This window comes from Dipodomys spectabilis, unplaced genomic scaffold (assembly GCF_019054845.1).
Source record: "Dipodomys spectabilis isolate Male_0828 unplaced genomic scaffold, ASM1905484v1 ptg000046l, whole genome shotgun sequence".
In the NCBI taxonomy this organism is placed as follows: Eukaryota; Metazoa; Chordata; class Mammalia; order Rodentia; family Heteromyidae; genus Dipodomys; species Dipodomys spectabilis.
The window spans coordinates 2,144,230-2,166,210 of record NW_024870723.1 but is presented as its reverse complement, the minus strand read 5'-3'; the positions used below and the strand labels follow the sequence as shown (position 1 = coordinate 2,166,210).

General features: G+C 41.8%; 1 protein-coding gene across 1 annotated transcript in view; it reads left to right on the top strand.

Annotated features, from left to right (window-relative positions):
• Astn2 (astrotactin 2) overlaps positions 1-21,135 on the top strand; it is an 887,273-nt gene extending 866,138 nt beyond the window's left edge. The window contains exons 21-23 of the mRNA XM_042678724.1: positions 5,065-5,165; positions 6,670-6,853; positions 20,643-21,135. Of these exons, the coding sequence (XP_042534658.1) occupies positions 5,065-5,165; positions 6,670-6,853; positions 20,643-20,880 (523 nt within the window). The 3' untranslated portion in view covers positions 20,881-21,135. The remainder of the gene's footprint in view (positions 1-5,064; positions 5,166-6,669; positions 6,854-20,642) is intronic.
• Positions 21,136-21,981: the final 846 nt, after the last annotated feature.

Here is a 21,981-nt window from a genome sequence, read left to right as displayed (position 1 = left end):
AGTGGCAAGGAGCCACAGCCAAGGCTGCCAGGAAGGAGTTTGTCCTGAGAATGACCAACTTTGTCTCAGAAAATGGTGAGGCTGATAAGAACAACAATGTCCTCACAATGACAAGGAGACAGTGAACAATTCTTTCATTGGATTTTCTCCACGAAGTATTTTTTGCTTGCTGTTTTGTGCCAACTTCTTATTTGTTTTATCTATCTCTTTGTGCTGGTACTGGGGTTGGAACTCAGGGCTGTATGCTCTCACCCAGCTTTTCCTGCTCAAGACTGCCTATCACTTGATCCATACCTCTAGTCTAGGGTTTTTCGTTGTTTGGTTTTGTTCTAGCTAATTGGTGGTAGAGTCTCTTTGACTTTTTCGACCTGGCTGGCTTTGTACTTTTGCCATCAAATCTCAGCCCTCCTGAGTAGCTAGAATTATTGGTGTGAGCCATCCATCAGTACATGGCTTCATTTCAGTTTGATACATGAAGTCCATATTACTTTAGCTATTCAACACCTTCACTACAATCTGTGGAAATGCTAGGTTAAACTTGAGCTTCTGCCTCACATGCATGAGGCCCTAGGTTCGATTCCTCAGCACCACATAAGCAGAAAAAGAAAAAGCCGAAAATAGTGCTGTGGCTCGAGTAGTAGAGCACTAGCCTTGAGCTGAAGAGCCGAGGAACAGCGCCCAGGCCCCGAGTTCAGGCCCCATGACCGACCAAAAAAAAAAAAAAGTATAAACATGAGTTACTTTTCCTTTTGAGCCTTGATTTCTCCATCCATAAAATGAGGATTCAAAGTTAGGGGTTGGGGGCGGGAGTTTTAGGTTACATTCTCTCTCATTAGAGAGGTAATGCCAAGTAAAGAGCAGCTCTTACCCTTCCTGATCCCCTGAAAAACACAGAACTCACCTCTCCTCTCCCTCCTCCCCTTCCCTCTGCTTCTTCCCTTCTTCCTGTGTCTTTTTGTCTTTGTGTCTCTCTTTTTCTGTCTCTCTCTCCTCCCCTCCCTTATTCTCTCTCACACCTTCTCTCTCTCTTCCTCTCCCTCTCCCTCTCCCTCTCTCTCTCTCTCTCTCTCTCTCTCTCTCTCTCTCTCTCTCTCTCTCTCTCTCTCTCCCCTCCCTCTCCTCTTTTCTATATGTAGGCCTATCATTCGCTCCCCATCACCAAAAAAGCCCTCCAAGCCCAGCCTGGTCCTCTAACTGATTTCAGATGTGTCTCTGGAACAGTTCTACAGTTACAACCGAGACAGGCAGGAAGTGCATGGCCTTGTGACTTTTGACCCCAGCCTGTGAGGTTGACATCTTCCTCTTGGCACCCCTCCCTCCCTGCCTTGCACACACCTCGAGCTGGGTGGCCCAAGGTCTCTGCCATCCTGAGGCTTCCACCGACAAACCTGGTTACAGAACCAACACAAACAGAAACGACTTTTAAGGAGCAAACATTGACCTGGGCCTATTACTATGATGCCTGTGTCCCTGGGGTTTGATCCTCAGTGTGACCTATGGATAATTTCACCCCATGTTATAGGTAAGGAACCTGAAGCTCAGAGAGGGTCAAATGACTTCCAAAGAATACTCAAACTGTAGATGGAGAATGCGAAAATTCTGTCTAGAATTTATCATTGAAGACTAGGCTAGGGGTGTAGCTCAGTGGTAAAGAACTAGCCTAGCATTTGCAGGGATCTGGGTTCAATCCCAAGCACTGAAAAAAAAAAGTAAATGAACACCGAAGACTACTTCCCAGCACAGTGCTATTCATCAACAGCATCATAGATACCTCTCTGCTTGGCCAAGCAGAGAGCAGACCCTGGATGGAGACATCACATGGCAGAAACGTCATGAAAATCTAAGTGACCAACTGGAAAACAGAGTTAAACATATTCAGTTTATCCTGGGACTTAGGATCCATTACATGTTCCATTCACCACAAGCCTCTATGTAATTCTTACCTGAAATACATCTTCTTTTCGAAGTCCAATAAATAATGTGTACTCTCATACAAGTAAGTGTTCTATGTATTGTCTTTATACCAATCTGCAATTACCAGACCTTCCTCACATGTGACTCCCTGTAATCACTGAGATAACTTCGTAAAAGCAGCTTAGTCTGCAAAGTGTTCCTCATTGTATTGATGGAGAAAACAAGTGAGAAATGAAATCCTTTCCCTTCCCTTCCCCTCCTTTTCCCACTCTTCCCTACTCTATTCTTCCCTTCCCGACTCTACTCTTCCCTTCCTTACCTTTCTCTTCCCTTCCCTTCCTTCCCCTCCTCTCCCCTCTCTTTCATCCCTTCTGCTCCTCTTCTTTCCCCTCTATTTCCTTTGCCTCCCCTCTCTTCTTCTCTTCCTGTCCCTCTCCTCCTTCCTTCCCCTCTCATGTTTTTTCTTTTTTCTTTCTTTTATTCACTTTCTTTTTTCCTTTTTTTGTTCCTATCTCTCACTCGCTCACTTGCCTGCATGCTTGCTTGCTTCCTTCTCTCCTACCTCAGCCTTCAGTGTGCTGAAGTTTTAAGTGGGCACTATTTCCAGTGCTTGTGTTTCTTGCTGATTCTTTCCCCACATTTTCTAAGAACTCTCAATGATAACTTTACTTTTCATCTCCATCCACGTTCAGCCTGTAAGGAAGGTGATGGTCTCCCTGTCACAATACCTGTTGCAGAGAGCTAAAGAAACTTCAATGAGGTAAATGACTTACACAATGGCACAGAAGCATAACAGGAATATGAGCCTAAATTTGGCCACTTGCAAGGCCAATCTCCTTTCTCTGCTACTTTTCCCTCCCTTTACACTAAGAAGTTTTGACTCATGGGAGCTTTTATATAAACAATCTTTAAGGCATGAGATTATGAAGTCTCAAAGCTGACAGGGTCCAGGTAGATTTGTAAGCTTAGACCCTCCAAACCAATGTAGAGCTGTTTAGCAGAGCTAAAGCAGAAAAATGTCAGTGGAGAGCAAGAAGTACAACTTTCAGAGTACGATTATAGGCTTAGCTCTTTTCATTTTTAAATCTATGATTTTGGTCAAATTGCCTAGACTTTACCTTTAGTTTCCTGTCCTGACAGATGGAAGTAATGAAGGCAATTATTTTAAGATTTCATGAGACAGAAAAATCTATGAGGTGGCACTACCTCAGCCACACTGGGATTCAGCATGTGTGTGTGTGTGTGAGTGTGTGTGTGTGTTTGTGTGTGTGTACAACATTTATATCTGCAGATTTGTGGCTAAAGAGAGTAGCCAACAATGGTTTCATGAATAAGATATAGAATCAGACAACACAAAGCCAGTCCTGGTCATTACTGTGTAATTCCCTTAAGCATAAAATAAAGATAGTAATGGCACCTATCATTAAAGAGTGCTTGGGAATGAATTGTGATCATGTAGGTCAAGCTGCTTTAGCTCAATCCTCGATATATATTAGGATCTTAGAATATATTCATTAGTTGGTACAAGTAGTTAATATGTATTGTCTAAGATGTACAACTAGTGAGGGTTCATTATTCTAAAATCTGATAATCATACCACTATGTACATTTTATAGCATGAGTTAAATAGAGGTACTGAGGAAGCAGGAAAGCAAATTGAATAGGACACTAGGACTTAGGGTCTATTTTTAAATGCTATTTTTATTACTATTTTTATTCTTTTGTTATTCATGGGGCTTGACCTCAGGGCCTGGGTGCTTTTCTCGTGCTTTTGTGCTCAAGGCTAGTGCTCTACCACTTTGAGTCACAGCACTACTTCCAGTTTTCTGGTGGTTAATTGGAGATAAGCATTTCACAGACTTTTCTTGCCAGGGCTGACTTTGAACTGTGATCCTCAGGTCTCAGCCTCCTACATAGCTAGGACTGCAGGCATGGTCTACAATACCCAACTTTAAAAAATTATTATTATTATTAATTTAAAAATTATCCTTAAGTAGTTGTAAAAAGGAGGTACCACATAGCAAAACAGTTTATGAATACAGTGCATCAACATATCAACATGATGCATGTTGATCTTTGACTCACCCATTCCCTTATTTTTTCTCAATTTTGTGTATATACACTGAATTCTTATCCATAAGTGGGCGGGATGGCATGACATGATCAGGCCACTCTTATGCACAATCCATCTTATTACTCGTAACCTGTAAGTCTTCTGGCCTTTGTGAAGCCTTCTCTGTTCCTTTCTTAGACTTTGCATGAATGACAGAACTCAGAGCTTCCCCCAGGTAAACAGAGGCTGCTCTATTAGAAAATCCATGTTCTTGGGTTGGATTTATCAGTTGTCTCCGTCTAAAACACACAGGTCTACTTTCACCAGGAGAACATTGAGATACGTAGGACATTTTTGGGGGGCATGGCTAGTAACTAACACAAGTCCCAGACTCCCTATCATGGCCTGTAATATCCCCACAGACCCTCCACCCCAGCTCAACTTGCCCCAGTGCACCAGCTGTCTATTTCTTCAACAGTCCAAGTTCCTTTTCTGCTCAAAGTCTTTGTCCTGACAGCTTTTCCTGCCTGGAGTGTTCTTGTCTCAGTTCTTCATCTCATTATTCGAGACCAGCTCAGACCTTCCCTGCTGATTCAGAAAGGCCTGTATAGATTACCTTATCCAAAACCACCTTCACCCTACACCCTCATCATACTCACCACAATCTGATTCTTAGTTTACTTTTGATTAATCTTACTCAAGCAGGGACCTTAACTTTCTTGTTTACCTCTATAACCTCAGCACTTAACAGACTGGGACGATTTGGGTTCAAGCCCCAGTTTTGCTCTCAGTAATGATGAGTACAAGGAAAGATGTGCAGTCTCTGCCTCCATGTCTTCGTTGGTGAAATATGGGTGATCATAAGTCCCTGCCTTTTGGGCTTGCTTCATTGCAAATTAGGAGATTAAACACTGTCTCAAAGGCAGTGCTCAAAGTTTTAAAATTCTTATTCTTTTTGAAATCATTCCCTGGCCGCTGACCCATCCCAGAGTCATTTGGATTACTACTTTTCTGCCACGGTTTGGTGCTCTTCAGTTAACCCTCGGGGCCTCCTGTGAAGTTTCAGCCTGCCACTCTGTTTTCTTGCTGTGCTGCAGGTTCACTCTGTATGCTGTGGACACACGGGGGAGGCACTCTGAGCTCAGCACAGTGACCCTGCGGACGGCCTGTCCACTGGTGGATGACAACAAGGCAGAAGGTAGGTGACACGTTTTTATCCTGTGCTAAAGGTGAGGCTATCAGTTCCCTTTCTAGTCTCTGCCCCCTAGTAGTCATTAACCACAAAACACACCTGCATACTGGCAAAGGGAAAAGAAAGTGAACAAACCAAGAAGGAGAGATATGTAGCTAAATTAAATCGAAGCCCATGGAGGGGGAAAAATGAGATTAATTGCCAACATTGTTGCCGGGGGGAAAGACTCGATTTTTATAGTTTCTCCATGTTCTGACTGATAAGCAAAGATGACAATGATCAGAGAGGCCTTTGGCTTTGCCATCTAGGTTAAGCTGGCAAATGAGTGGCATCTAGGAGACTATTTCACCTCTTTGCACCCATACAGACATTACTAGTTGATCACAGCACACCGTTCTGCCATACCGCTACACAGTGTAGTGGTTAGCAGTCATAGTTATCCCACAAGATTAACGTTTTGTCGTACCTGGTCCATGAGGTTGTAAATATCAGATAAGACCACCTGAAAAACTACAACTCGTCATCTAGATCCACCACTAAATGATGTGTCTGTATAGTTTCTTCACATTGATGGGCAAAATGTAAGGTACTTCACAAGTCCTGTTGGACAATTATTTCCAGAATTCTCTGGTCCAGCCAGTGCAGTGGAAACAAGTTTACAAGCCCATGTTCTACATGGATAAGAAGCTTGAAAATCAATGCTGTATGTGGTAGTGGATATGAGGAGACAGTGTGATACCAAGCCTCAAAGTTAAGAAGACTTGAGGCATTTTATTGTTAATTTTTATTATTATTTTTATTTTCACATAACTCATATACTTACTTTAAAAAATAAGAAAAGTTAGAATGAAAAAAAAATCATAGAAAGTCAGTGCTTTTCCTTTCTTGATCCCAAGTGCCCCAGATTCTACTAGAGGTAACCATTGTTAATATTTGGGGACACAGATTTTGATCAGATGATGCTTCAAAGCTGGAAGAATGTGCTTTCTTCTCTTGAGGCTTTTAGCAGGAGTGACTGAAGGAGTAGGGATGGCCCTCAATGGTAAGAAAAAGAGTCTGCATGGTCTTTAAAAGTTTTGAGCAGGGACCTATCAGCCCTGATAATACGTACATACATAGAAATATGTAGGAAATACTTCAGATGGGTAATAGAGAAAGAACACTGAGATGAGCTGGCACAATTTGACAAAGTCTCAGCATTTGCTTGGAATTTTCTGTTAAGTCAGGAACACAATAAGCCAATCATTAATTTATAATGAACACGACATGTGTACAAAGGATCTGTGTGGAGTTCTTTGCATTTACATTTACATTTTCTTCTGATCTTCAGTTATTAGATAGGGAAGGGGGACACACCAGTCAATGTCATAGTGAGGATGGCATTAAGACATCTCTATCTCCAAAGACCGCACAAGTGAGGTCCCGGCACAGCTCTGCCTTCCGTGTTTGCAAGCCATGCTTCTGTTCTCACTGCTTCCCCGGTCAGTGATCTGTACTGCTTTCCTCTCAGAGATAGCTGACAAGATCTACAATCTGTACAATGGGTACACAAGCGGGAAGGAGCAACAGACTGCCTACAACACCCTGATGGAAGTCTCAGCCTCCATGCTTTTCCGAGTCCAACACCATTACAACTCTCACTATGAAAAGTTTGGTGACTTTGTCTGGAGGAGTGAGGATGAGCTAGGGCCCAGGTATGTGTTTCTGAAATGTGAGTAGAGAGGAAGACTTTTTGTTTTCTTTTTTACTTCCAGTTTATTCTACTGGACCCATTTACCTTATACTGACAGTGGGCTATATCCAATAAATAACTGGGTGCTGATATGTATAGTTATGTCAGGGTTTAAGATAGGTGTTGAGCAGAGAAAAAGGCTTCTTACTGAAATATATATTTGAATAGAAAACATGGTATTACCAGGCACCAGTGGCTCACACTAGCTACTCAAGAGGCTAAGATCTGAGGGTCAAGGCTCAAAGCAATTCCGGGCAGGAAAGTCTATGAGACTCTTTACCTCTAATTAACTAGCAAAAGACAGGAAGTAGAGGTATAGCTCAAGTGGTAGAGCATTATTAAGGTTGAACAAAAATGCTAAGATAGTGGCCAAGGTTCTGAGTTCAAGCACCAAAAAAGAAAAAGAGAAAAGAAGAAAAAAGCACTGTATTATCTCATAAAGGGAAAACAAACTCACCCGTCCTTAAGAGAAAAGGAAACATAGTCATTGATAAAAATAAATATTAGTATAATCAAACAACAACAAAACCTGCACAGAACAAAATTGTCCCTCAATCTTATGGAAGCAAGAGATTTTCCCTGTACATAGCAGTTTTTTTTTTAAATTTTAATAAGAGAAATGTTAAAGGCACACCTCCCAATCACGGTATTCTTTTTAAATAATCTGAAAGATGGGAAGGGTAACACAGGAGAAAATCTAACCAACTTGCCCAAATGTGATTCATAGGGTCTGGGATCATCTTGAGCACTAACACCTCACATCCCTTCCCCTACTTCAGAAGAATCCCTTCTATATTTGGGTGAGTTCTATGTTTGCAAGAAATGAAGAATCTCCCTGCAGTTGTGGTTAGAGATAAGAAGGGAGAGGTCACAAGGTCACAGAGGCCATAGCCTGAAGTCCTGAATGTTCTTCCAATAGGGTTAAGGAGTTTGGTTTATCTCTCTAGGGTAATAGCAAGTATTGTCAGTGTTTTTCACAGGCAAGTGATATAATCCTATCTTTAAGGGGAAAAAAAGCCTTCTGGAATTGATCAGAAAAAGCAAGGAGTAAAAAGGGCAGTCGTTGAGACAAGAAGTACATCTACCGACCCTCCAAAGAGTCTCAGCCAAGGTAGCACAGGTCCCTTTGAGGAGAACTGTGTCTCCCTGGGATACTCAGTGGGCAGGGGCTTCATGCTATAAAAGCTTCTAAATGACCCAGGCAAGGATTTTCTTTCTATTTTCTGAAAGAAGAAGTTCCTTGAGATTTTCTGAGGTTAAGTAAGATGCCCAGAGCTGCAAAGCGTGAAACACAGAAGTTAATTGTGCACGAAACTCTCATCTTAATCCAGTAGAACTTTTGAGATGACCTAAGACTCTGAGGCTCCCAAGAGATGAGATGAGTTTGATGAGAGCTTCATTGGAGGATTGGGCCTGTCTTATCAGTTTGGTTGTGTTCTGGACTTTCACTTTCTCCCCTCTACTTGAAAGGTGGGTGCTATAGATAAAAGCTAGGAAGAGGTAGGCTGGCAGGCAGCAATAGAGACCCCTAAATGAAAGCCACTGTGTGAGTCCTCTGAGCTCCCATCTTGCTCCTGAATGGAAAAAGGCTTTCCACTTTATGGGGCTTTTTCACAGGGCTTAGGGAATTTAGGTGGAAGCTAAACCAGAACCCTACTCCTGACTCTGTCTTTACAACCTGCTAGGATCCTTTATGGACTTCCAGGACATAAATCTTCTAGAAAGGCCTTCTGGTCACCCACAGAGACAGAGCAACTTACTCGGTAATAAAGGACTATGATAACTCCCTAACCTGCCAGACCCCAGTTACTGCCCCCCGCCTAGCCCCAACCCACGTAACCCAGTTTCCTTTTCCTTCTCTGAGATTTCTAGTATCCTGAGATTGTTCTGATATGCCACCCTGCCACGTTAGCAAGAAGCAAAATTGCTTGTACCCTAATCTGTCTGTCCTGCTGGCCCTGCTAATAAACCCATACAACTTTGGGCTCTGCTTCTTTCTAGTGCTCAGTCTTCTTATCTAAAAGGTAATCTAGATGAACTAGTGCCCTGATCCAGTTTCTGTTTCAGTCAGTGGAATCTTAAGTGAATCTTATACAGAATCTTATATGAATCTTATATAGAAACTAAGATCCATTTCTACTCTTTTTTTTTTTTTTTTTTGCCAGTCCTGGGGCTTGAACTCAGGGCCTGGTTGCTGTCCCTGAGTCTCTTTGTGCTCAAGGCTAGTGTTCTACCAATTGAGCCACAGCATCACTTCTGGCTTTTTCTGAGTGGCTAATTGAAGATAAGAGTTTCACGGACGGGGCTGGGCAGGTGGCTCAGTGGTAGAGTGCTTGCCTTGCATGCACGAGGCCCTGGATTCGAATCCTCAGCACCACATAAGCAGGAAAAGCTGGAAGTGGCATTGTGGCTCAAGTAGTAGAGCACTAAGCCTTGAGCTGAAGAGCTGAGGGGCAGCGCCCAGGCCCAGACTTCAGGCCTCACAACCGACATAGACTTTTCTGCAAGGGCTCTCTTTGAACCGCTGTCCTCAGCCACTCTCCTCAGCTCTCAGCCTTCCAAGTAGCTCTGATTACAGGCATGAGCCACCAGCACCTGGCTTTCCACTCATGTTTTAATTCTGCATCAAACTCGTAGGTTTCAGTGTTTTAGGTTGCTTGTGTGTTTACTTATGTATCACCTCTCGTCCACCCCTACAACAATGTAACTCATTCATAATTTAGTAGTATTTTGTGTCCTATATTCACTCTGTGTGTGTGTGTGTGTGTGTGTGTGTGTGTGTGTGTGTGTGTGTGTGTGTGTGCTCGTGCTCGTACTGAACTTAGCTTTCCCCTTCCCCGACCCCCTGAACAGGGCTGGTACTCTACCATTTCACTCCACCTTTACTTCCTCCTATGTTCACTTTGAAACATAGATGTGAAATAAATATTTGCCTAATAACTGGATACAGGAGCAAATCTACAAATGTATGGTCCAGATGCTTCGTCATTTTGGTAGAAGCTAGCATCGAATGGCTGAGCCCCCACCTGCTGAGTCTTTTCTGGGTACCCCACCTCAGCCCCGCCCCAGAGGTCTCTCTGAGTTCTCAAGGAACTATAGATCACATTTATTAAATAATTGCAATCAGGAACTCTTAATATCTAACGAATTATAGGAAAAGGATAGTAGGGGAGGTCACGATGCTCAACAGGAAATGGACACATTACCTGTAACCCCTGTGTACACTATTTTTACAATAAAAAAACATTTTACAAAAAAACTGTGATATACTTGAAACTATCCAACAACTTGAAGAGACCTCACTTTGTTAACTGACATGGATTCATTTGCTAATAATGTGCCACATCCTGTATTGTGGCTAGAAATCAAGGACTAGAGAAGGCAGATCAGGCCTTGTCATAACTCAGCATTCAGTGAAACAGAAACCAGTCATTTGACAGTCATAGGGGAACATGTCACAAGATGCATGCTATGAAAAGGAAAATGGAAAGATGTTTTTGAGCAAGATTTCCCAAATAATAATAAACATACGAATAGCATGGGTATTTTTTGTGTCACAATTGGTATCTACACAGTGGTGTGGATTGGGCCCTGAGATCCTGCATTTTGAACTTGTAACCTATGAGGCCAATGCTGCCGGTCCCTAAAACACCTGAGGTGATGTATTCTCATCTATAGGTGGTTAGAGGAACAAATCCAAGCATAGAGCTCAAAGGAAAAAGAAATCTCTGTACCAGATAGGAAGGTTAATGTGCGGAGACAAAGAATGAACAAGGATTCCGCGTGGAAAGGGGAGGATGTTTTCATTGGAAGAACACAGTACAAACACAGTAACAAACATGGGGTGAAGTAAGAATACATTTTAGTCAGGGTCTTTAAATATCACTGGGGCAGTCAAGGTGAGAGAGGAAAGGAAAACTCAGGTTGAAATGTCAGAAAGGGTCAGATCTTGACAGCTTTTCTAAATCCTGCTTGAATGTTTATCCTTTCTCCCAGAAGTCACGTAAAGCAACCTTTCTCCATCCCCCACACCCCCGCTTTTCATAGCCAGTCCTAGGACTTGAACCTTGTGCTTGGGTTCTGTCCCTGAGCTTTCCTGCTAAAGAAAGAACCCACATGTAAAGAAGAGAGAGCAAGGCATTTCTCTAGAGCCTAGAGGTCAAGGTTCAAGACCTAGTTTTGCCACCAACTTACAGTTTGACCTTGGGGACCTTTGGCAAGTTCCATCCCCATTCTAGATTTCCTTGGGAACATAAAAGGGTTTAACTCCAGCCAGTTACTCATGGCACACAGCTGTAATCTTTTTAACTACTCAGAAGGCTGAGATTTGTGGATCATAGTTTAAAGCTAGCCCCGGGCAGGAAAGTCTCTGAGACTCTTATCTCCAATTAAACACTAAAAGCCACAAGTGGAGTTGTAGTTCAAGTGGAAGAGCACTAGTCTTGAGCATAAAGCTGAGGGAGAGCCCCCAGGCCCTGAGTTCAAGCCCCAGGACTGGTACAAAAAAAAAACCTAAATGAATGAAAGGTTTATCTCCAAAGTTCCTTCCAGCTGGGAAACCCAAGGAACCATAAATCCCCAAAGGTCTTAAAAACCAGAGAACAGAGACAACTTGAGTGTCATTTCACCTCCAGTCCTGTACATCCTGTTTCTCCAAGATCTAGGTTGGCTCTGGAGATCAAGAATTTTTCCCTGGAGCATACTAAGGGCTAATATCATGGGAACTCTATTAAGATCCTCTTGGCTTTCACAATCACCAAACTTCCCAAATCTTTTCAACTGCTCTCTGAATCTAGATTGACATACCCTCATAAAAGTTAGTGACAAAGGGCATCTCTTACCTCTGCCTAATAAATCTATCAGGCTAGTGTTCCCTGGAGCCTGGTTCTCATGACAACTATAGGTTACTGCAAACAGCTGCTCCAAGAAGGCCTGCTGACACCCAGCTGTCCCAGCCATACGGTTCCCATTAGAAGACTTGAAAAATAAAATAAAATAAGAAGCAAATAGGTGGCCAGGGACCAGAATTTCCTCCAGTCAGAGCATCCTTGACCGCTTGGGCTCTTCTGTGTGTTCAGTTATATGTGATCAAATTGGTAGAGGAGAGAGAAGAGAGAAAATACTTGGAAGAGATTTGGTTTCAGTGAAACTGATCTCTCTAGACTAGGAGAGGGGTGTGTAGGGTGTCTGCTACTCTTACTTTCATAACAGACATTGCTAAGAGATCACAGAAATCATCAAAGGCTGTGTTCAGTCTGAGATCTTTCTCAACGTTACATGATAATGTACACTTCTCATTCCAAAAGAGCTGGAAGATAATGAGGTATCCTTAGTGAAAGTAAACATGGGGTACAACATTGTTCATGCCTTTAAGATTGCATTAGTCCCTTCCTTTATCTTGGATTAACTCTCTTGGAATTTTTACATGACAAGAAAGCATAGATGGGCTTTTAGGGCCATATTTCTGGACACCAAGATGTAGTTCAGGGTTTTTTCTTGCATATTTTGACATTTTAGGAATGAGGATGAATTTTACACAGTGAATTGCACACTGTCTTTTTCGCTCTTGAAAGGCTGTTGTTGAAACAATCACATCTCATCTCTATCTTAGAAAGGCTAAACACTAGTGGCATACACTATGACTTTGAATCAAGTGTCCATGATTCATTTCAAAGAAATGAATTCTGGAAAATGTCTTGTGAGCCAAGTGTGGTGTTGCATGTCAGCACATCCAGTCATCAGGAAACCAGTTTGAGACCAGCTTTAACCCCATAGCAAGGAAGGAAGGAAAAGGAAGGAAGGAAGGAAGGAAGGAAGGAAGGAAGGAAGGAAGGAAGGAAGGAAGGAAGGAAGGAAGGAAGGAAGGAAGGAAGGAAGGAAAGATGGTTTTTGTGGTTTCTTATGAGGGATAAAGAAAGGAAGCCAACCAAGAACATTTCTACTTAATGTCTTACAAATCATTCTCCAAGCCTGATGGGAAGCGCTATATCCTCAGATAGTATCTAAGCTCTGCTACCTTTCTTCTTCGAGGAGGAGGTGATGATATGGAGCTAAATTTTGCTACAAATTTATTCTGAAAGGAATCCCAAGTGAACTATTGAAAAGTCACAAAAGCATGGCTTCACAACACAAATGTGTTATATCGGTTTTAACTACATGTGAGTATCTTTGGATTTTCAAAGTAGAAACCTTTATTTTATTTAATTTCCAAATAATTTTTGCTCATTCCATATCATACAAAAGGTACAAAAGTATACAAAATAAAAAGCAAAAAATTATGAATATAGTGCACATAAATATGTGAATGTATATGTCTGCCCTATCAGCTTCAAACCCAGGTCCTCAGATCTCAGCCTCCTCATTTTCTAGGATACAGGCATGAGACACCAGCACTCTGCTGTATTGACTTTTTCAAGGGCCCTTGAACCATTCCATTATATGAATCTATTACACAGAATCTTGTTCTCCTGGTTCCCTAAAAATACCCATCTCTTTACTATTATAAAGTTAAATAAATGTTTTCAATTGCTTAATTGTGTCTTTAAGGTCACATAATGCTCTTGTGTTATTTTATTTCTTTTATTGACCCTTGCTAGAGAATTTCTGTATTTATAAATTTTTGAATTTCAAGTCAGTTCATGCTTATTATTCCATTCCTTTTGCACAGCTAAGCATTAGATACTAGAAGAACTATTTATGGTCCAAGAAACTGGTGAGAACTATTAGGTGAACACCTATTATGAGAGCATAATGGATATATCTTGTTTGATATGTTGTAATATATATATGTATATATATATCCATTATAGACCCATGAATATATATTTCATTCCATCATTGGAACAATAGACTTTGATTAGCAACAGAAAACTAGTGAGGTTCTACAAATTGCTCAAGAATCAAAGTCTCAATTCAAAGCATGTCTCTGGCAATAAATCAGCATCTTGTTTGTTCAGTATAACACATTGGACATACAGAACTCAGAGAGAATACATTGCGGCTCTCAACAGAGAACTGAAATGCCTCAGCAGTGAAGGACAAACCATGACTTATAGCAGGGAACCTTTATAAGACTCCCCAAAGATGAAATTTCACCTTGACTTTGACGCATGATTACCACCTCAATGAATATGGTCTTCTCATCTCAGAAACTCAGTGTTGTGGCAATCATGTTATATCAGGTTCTGTTGTAAATTGTTCATCAGACACAAAACAGATGGTATTTTTCTGTGATCCAATGCCCATTCCATGTACATGGAAAACACACAAATCACAAGAAACCTTTACTCCATCTGCCACTACCAGCAAACTCCTTTGTAAAATATTCCTGACTTAATCTCCTCTAATGAAGGGGGACACACTACTGTACAGAAAGTCTTGTGTTAGAACACTCTATCTTTAAGGTAGTAAGAAAGAGTATTTCGTATATTGAACAATACCTGTCTTCTGTTTACTTTAGGATGGCTTCATTCATAGCACTTGGCTGACTTGCTGCAGAGATTTGAATCTGGCTTCTAGCCCTCTATCACTCTAGTCAAGTCATGTGACTGGCCAGGGACTCACTTCTGCCACCTATAGACTGGGAATAAAGTATGCACTTTAGAATTGTGGCGAGGTTAAATTTAAGATGGTGTTGGCATGTGATGCTGTTTAGTTATAGCTATTACCATCTTGACTGTCCGTTTTTTTGCACAGTCTTTTTGTCAGAGTAACATAGCTCTTCCTGTAGTTCCTCCTCTTCTCTATTCCTGCTCTCAGCAACTCCATCCAATATCATAATTTGTTTACTTTCTTTATCCATCACTCTTATACCCTCCAGATATGGCCTGACCAGAGCAGAATCAGTGGAGTTATTATTTCCTCTAATCTACCCTCTCTACATCTGTATTCCAGCTTTTTGCAACCACATCATGTCCTCAACTCTCACGAAGCTTGAGCCTGACACAGGGACGTTTAAAGCTCCACTCAAGGAGATAGTGAGGAGGCCAATGGGAACATTTCTTTTCAGATTCTCTTCTTTTTCCTTTGTCATCTCTTTAGAAATTAGGTCTCTGTCTGATAACTATTTTAGCAACTGATTGGGTAATGATGCTGGGAATTGAATGGTTGGTCAAAGGTTCTACAATTCCCGGAGAAGCTGTATCCAGGCCCACCCCCTGATTCCTTCCCAAGCCAGCCCTGTCTCCTTCTTGACTGCTGATGTACAATAAATGAGCATGTGGTGTGGCTCCTTCACCTCTTACTTCCTATCCCAGCAAGCCTGAGACCTTAAGTCCAAAGTGGAAGATTCCATTTCTGGTATTTAAGAAAAGTGGTCGCTGACCTAGGATTTCCCCTCCAGGGAAAGTTTGAAGTATGCTTGCCCTTTGATTTATGGATGTCCACTGCCTACAATGTATTGCCCAACACTTCGCATATTTGCTCTCATTTTCCCTTCTCCTCTCCAGCCACTGATCACCTCCATCCAGTTTCTCCCTGGATTTACCTTTGTAGTCCTCCTGTCTTTGTTGTCTAGATACATACATTTGGTAACTACTACATATGAGCTGGATATTTATGGTAGTCATTTTATTTTAGCCTAACAACAGTTCTTCAAAATAAACATTTGTATTCCTGTTTGACAAATGGGGAAACAGAGGAGAAAAGTAACTTGTCCTAATGGTGTCTGACACTCGTAATAGACTTTCTACTACTAATGCTACTTTGAGTTGTGCCTAACATTTACTTAGATATAAGTGAATTACCTATGCTAAATCATCCTGCTACAACACAATCATTATTTTCATTTTGCTGATGTGGTAACCCAGAGTTAAGGGAGATTGAAGAACTTCCTCATGACATACAAAGATGTTAAGTTATAGAGCTGGGACGTGAATCAGCGACTCAAGAGCTAACTGCTTCATCTTAACTCAATGAAATCAGGAACCTTGCCTGTTAATAATTTAAGGCATACTTTAAGGCAGCTCATTTTCTCATTCCAGAACTCAGTTTCGTTATTAATAAAAAAGAAGTGTTTGTCCACTTGAATTTTTGTCCAAGAATTTCTCTGAGGAAATGGCTGGGTCTTTGGGGCAAAACCTTTGGCCATGTTAAAAAAAATTACCCTTTCCAAGTTCATTTTGTATTTATTTCTCATTTTTTGTGACTTTCTGGATCAGCATGGACCCTTCATCATGCAAAAACTAAAATTCAGATCCTTCTACATGGCAGAGAAGAATTTAGATGAGATGGTCAGATCTCTGCTAAGCTCACTGGACTTCCTCTCATTCTTTGTACTGACCATTTCAAACTGCCTGGTGCTCTTTCTGGTCTAACTTGAGATGGCTTCCTTCCTCCACTGGCTGATCTCATGAAAGCCTAGCTCAGCGATCACAGCCTTTGGATAGACTCCTCTGAGCCCCCAAATTCTTGATTAGGTGCCTGCCTTCTAGATCCAATAATACTCTGCATGGGTTCCAATCCACCACTCCTTCACTGACTTAAAGATTGTAAACATCTTTGACTGTGTGTCTCCTGCTCTGCCTTATAAAGGCAGTCAAGACTTCAACCAGTGTATACCTATCTTCAGTGCCTGGCATGCAAAGAATACTCAATAGCACAATAATGGTGGTCGTAGTGAGGGTGGTAGGGGTGGTGATTTTGGTGATGGTTGTTTGTAACATATATCAGGCTCTTAACTATGTAAGTTTTTTCCCCTAAGTTTATCATGTTAGCCATTTTCAAAGCGTTTTGCATGTATTGACTTACCTAAGCCCTACTGTAAGCCGATGAGCTGGGCAATATGCTATCCCCTTTCCTCAGATTTAAGACAAAACAGACTAAGTAGCTTTTTACTTTTTAACTATTTCAGAGAGAAAGATCAAACCAGCACCCCAAAGTATAAAACTGTTCAAATATGGCCTTCCTCCATTCATTTCCAAAGCAGCCAAAAATCTTTATAAACAATCCAGAGTCAAACTAGTTATTTTCCTTCTTTAAACCCTTCAATACCTCCCATACTTACCCTTCCGACAATAATCATAGACATCATTTATGGAGTGCTCACTATAGATTCATTACTCCTTTGTAAGTATAAAACAATACATTGTGGTAGTTTACAGTATGCCCACGTTATAAATAAGACTAGGCAATGGGAACTAAAGTGCAGAAGTGTATCCCAAATTGCCCAGCTTACAAGTGGCTGAGCTGGGACTTGAATCTAAGTAGCCAGTGCTGTAGAGCCTTTAAGTGTACAGTTGCTCCATGCATTGGGGTCATGTTAGGACACTGGTGGGAAGCCAGAAACCTGGATCCTTGCTACTTCTGGTGCCTACTGGGGCCCTGCATTTCAGCCAGAATACTTCAAAGCTCTTACATTGTCTTCAATCCCCATGCCTTTCCTTGGTTTTCTGTTGTACCTATGACCTCTTCTCTATCCAACTCCTACACATTTCTGACACTTCAGTTTCCACTAGGAAGCTTTCTTTGATATCCATCATTCTAGTGAGAACCTTCCTCTGCTTCTATTCAGCTTATATGGCTTTTTGAGACAATCACTGTTGTATTCTTGCGTTCCTGCATTATAATCTCCATTCATTTGTCTTTCCCACTGGTGCTACTAAATGGAAGTTGAGCTGTGTAACACATGCTGGATTCTTGAGCAAGTATTATAGTATCTCCCTTGTCTTCACAACAGCCCTTTTTTTCCCCAAAGGTTTAGAGATGGGAAGTAAATATCCCAAAGGACATAGCGCTAGTCAGGAACAGAGTGAGATCTCAAAGAGGGATGAGAAATGAACATCATCTCGGAGGGCTCTTGGTAGTGGTGTGCTTGCCTAAGGGGAGGGAGGCTTATGGAAAGAGTATGATTGTAATGTGGTGAACCCTTGGTACTTCCAGAAATATTCCACTCACGTGGTGAACTATACAAAGACAACTTTTGAAAGGCACCTCATAAATTGTCGGTACGAAATCTAATCCATAGCCAAGTCCTTTTCCAGCTGCCACATAGGTGCTTAACATAGTCTCTCATTTGTGGGGTCAGTGTTGTAAAACTCTCCTGGAGTCTCAGAAGGGCATGAGGAAGACAGAAGGAGAGAGAGAGAGCCTCTTGGTTAGTCTCATAGGATTTCTGGGAATCTTTAAAGATGCTGGAATATAGACAAAAAAAGTGATTTTATGGGAGACAAACATTTTGACAATGGAGCTGATATATAGTATACCTGGGAAAAGACCTTCCTTTCTCTCTCTAGGACTCAGTTTCCACATTTTTGTTGAGTAGGTCACACCAGATTAGTGGTTCTTATCTGAAAGGACATTTAGCAATGCTTTAAGCCCATTTTATTGTCTTGACTGGTGTGGGGCTGTTAGTTATCACCTGGTAGTTTGAGTCTGTATTCTTGCAGGGTGTTTAGCATGTCCTTTACAATTGTTCTTACAATCTGGACCTAGCCGGGCACTGCTGGCTCACACCTGTAATCCTAGCTACTCAGGAGGCTGAGATCTGAGGATCATGGTTCAAAGCCAGTCCGAGCAGGAAAGTCCTTGAGACTCCGATCTCCAGTAAACCACCAGAAAAATGGAAATGGCTCTGTGGCTCAAGTGGTAGAGCACTAGCCTTGAGCTGAAGAGCTGAGGGACAGCACCCAGGCCCAGAGTTCAAGCTCTATGACTGCCAAAAAAAAGAAGAAGAAGAAAGAAAAGAAACTCTGGACCTAGATCATGCCTAGCTTTAACCACAGCACTATCAGATTTCTCTAGAGATCCTCTAAGTGATAATGTGTTCTGGATAAATCCTTAAAGATGACCTCCATTCAGAATGATTCCTTCCTCAGTTAGTCTACTGCTTAACCTAGTTTCGGAGGTATCATCATAATAATCTTTATCATTATAACTATCATGTAATGGAAGCTGACTATCAGTGTCTGGGCATTTCTTATACATAATCTCCTAACCAGCTTATGAAGATAAGACTGTCCTCACTATTTTAGAGATGGGGAAAAGTGGAACACCAAGAAGTTCTGATTTGGGGACATTTATATTTAGACTTTGATAAAAGAGAATCGCAGAGGACACAATTTCCGAACTTCGTGACTGGATAAAAGCCCACGAGAGAGTGCGAGAGACAAAGGCAGACAGGAGGAAGGACTTGTGAGTGTTCAGCCCCGGACTCAAATGTTCAGCTCCAAAGGTTAACTTGATTTTCGAGTCTAATAATGTCATTTTTCCAAGCTTCACTTGTGTTGCTCACCTATAGTTGTGAAAAGACTGGGATGTTAGAACTATATGTAAAGAGTAAGTGAAAAAAATTAAATGGATGAAAATACACCACCCTGGCAAGCGGGTGACACAGGCACATGGCAAGTGTCAGATTTTAGTTGTCATTTTTTGTTGTGTTTATTTATATATGTATGTGCTGATACTTGGGCATGAACTCAAGGCCTGGGTACTGTCCTTGAGCTTTTGTGTGATCCAGACTGAAGCTTTACCATGTGATTCACAGCCCCATTTTTGGCTTTTTGGTCGCTGATTGGAGATGAGTCTCATAGATTTTCTGTTCCCAGGCTGGCTTTGAACTGAAATATTCATCTCTCAGCCTGCTGAATAGTAGGATCCTTGAAATGAGCCACTGATGCCCAGTTATACTTTTATATATATATATATAATATATATATATAATATATATATAATAATATATATAATATATATATTATTATATATATTATATATATATATTATATATATACATATATAAAATCAATTTCTGTTTGATCAGATTTCCTGTGCTGATAGTTTTCAAACTTTTAAGGGTTGATTCTATTTCTATATGAAAAAACTAGGTCAGAGGTTTTTGCCTCTTGGATTTCTACACTCGCATGCCTGAAGAGGATAGGTCTTCAAGTAGATTTTGAAGAGGTTTTGTTGTTGTTTGTTTATTTTGTGCCAGCCTTTTGGCTTGAACTCAGAGCCTTGGCATTGTCCCTGAGCTCTTTTGCTCAAAGCTAGTGTTCTATCATTTGAGCCACAGCTCCATTTCTGGCTTTCTAGTAGTTAACTAAAGATAAGAGTCTCACAGATTTTTCCTTCACCAAGCTGGCTTCAAACCTCATTCCTTAGGTCTCAGCTTCCTGAATACTAGGATGGCTTTCTTTTTTTTTAATATATATTTTTTATTGTAAAGATACTGTAAAAAGGAGTTATAGTTACATGAGTAAGGTAATGAGTACACTTCCTATTGAGCATTGTTAACCCCTTCTTTGTTTTTCTCCTACCATCCCTTCCCTCCCCACCTCCACCTCCCTAACTTCCTCCCGCCCCCCCCCCCCCCCAACAAAGCTGTAAAGTTTGTTTTCAACGAAGTGTCTTGTTGTTACCCATTGGTACAATGGGTAGACCTGTATCCTTATTTCAGCATTTTGTTATTTCCCTTCCCCTCCCCAAATTAGAAAAATATATATACAAGATGCAGGGCACGGATAATGGCTTTATTTCTTTGGTGGTTAATTAGAGACAAGAATCTCAAGGACTTTCCTGCACAGGTTGGCTTTTTAATTACATTTGCAATCCTCAGATCTCAGCCTCCGGAGTAGTTAGTATTGCTGCTGGCTTGAATAGGTAGTTAACTATACCACAGCTAGGCTGGGAAGGTAGGTAGGACGTCATTGTAGCAAGTTGCATTCTTGGGGGTCTGTTGACATATAGTCACTATTTCTAAGGCTTAATCCCTGCTTTGGACTTCTTCCTTAACTGTTACTGTCTCCTCTGCCTTTCAGGAAGGCCCACCTGATCCTGCGGCGGCTGGAGAGAGTGAGCAGCCACTGTTCCAGCCTCCTGCGGAGCCCCTACATCCAGAGCCGAGTAGACACCGTGCCCTACCTTTTCTGCCGCAGTGAGGAGGTTCGGCCTGCGGGCATGGTGTGGTACAGCATCCTCAAGGACACCAAAATCACATGCGAGGAGAAGATGGTGTCCATGGCCCGAAACACCTATGGGGAATCCAAGGGCCGGTGAGGGAGGGTACTACCCTCCGTGAGCACAGAGACTCTCCGAGGGAGAGCGGTACTCTCCTGGATCCTGGGGCCTGGGTGGGCTAGGGGCAGCTGAGAATGGGCCTGGGAGACGAAGCTTGCCAGCAAGGCCAAAGCAAACTGTTTCTCCTGTGGATAAAGAGGACGGAGAACTTTATAACCAATGGAATTATTCTTTTTTTTCCTCTCTATCTTTATTTTTTTCTAAGATATTATTTGACTCTTATCAAATGTCTCTCCTTTTTAAACATTTTCTTATGAATGGAAGTCAGTGGGGAGGGCAGGGAGCTTTCAGGTAGAGACCAAGTGGCCTTTCCTCTCCTTCTTCCCTTCTGCCACATTCAAATTCCTTCCGATCATGGACCCCTGGAGGAGACCTCTGGAGAGACAGCACCAGGAAGAAAGCCTTGAAGATTGTTGCAGGGAGGAAGCTGGGTCTCTAAAGACTCTCTCTTTTCCTCTCTCCATCTCTTTTCTCTCTCTTTTCCCTCCTTCCTCTCTTCCTCTCTTTCTCTCTTTCTCTCTTTCCCTCTCTTTCTTTCTCTTTCCTTCCCTCTTTCTCTGTCTTTCCCTCCTCCTCCCTCTCTTTCTCCTTTTCCTCTCTCCCTTTTCTTCTTCTCTCTCTCCCTCCCTTCCTTTCATTCCCCCCCACCTCTGACATTATTGAGTTTCCAGGACCTCTGCTTCTTCCCGATACCTGTGGGTCTGCCCAGAGTCCCTGCAGGACTTTCTGTGCATTAAAAATTCTTCTTGTCTCTCTTTCTGCTTGGGTGGTGTTTCTTACCAGCGGAATGATGCAAAGGACTTTGGTTTATTCATTAAGCAAATTTTACTGAGCAGATACAGTGTTCCAGGCGCAGGGCATGCAACTAAAGACAGAGAAATCCCCCTGCCCTTTGGGAACTTGTGATCTCCTAAGCATTTATCAGGGAAACAACCTGTTGGTGTGCCTGCATGGAAGAATACAGGTTCTCTGAACTACCCTTGAGCAACGCTGGAAGAGTCTTGAAGGGCATTCTTGAAAAAGCGATAGCTTGGTTAAAGAATGATGAGGAATAAGCCAGACAAAAAATGGGGCGGGGGG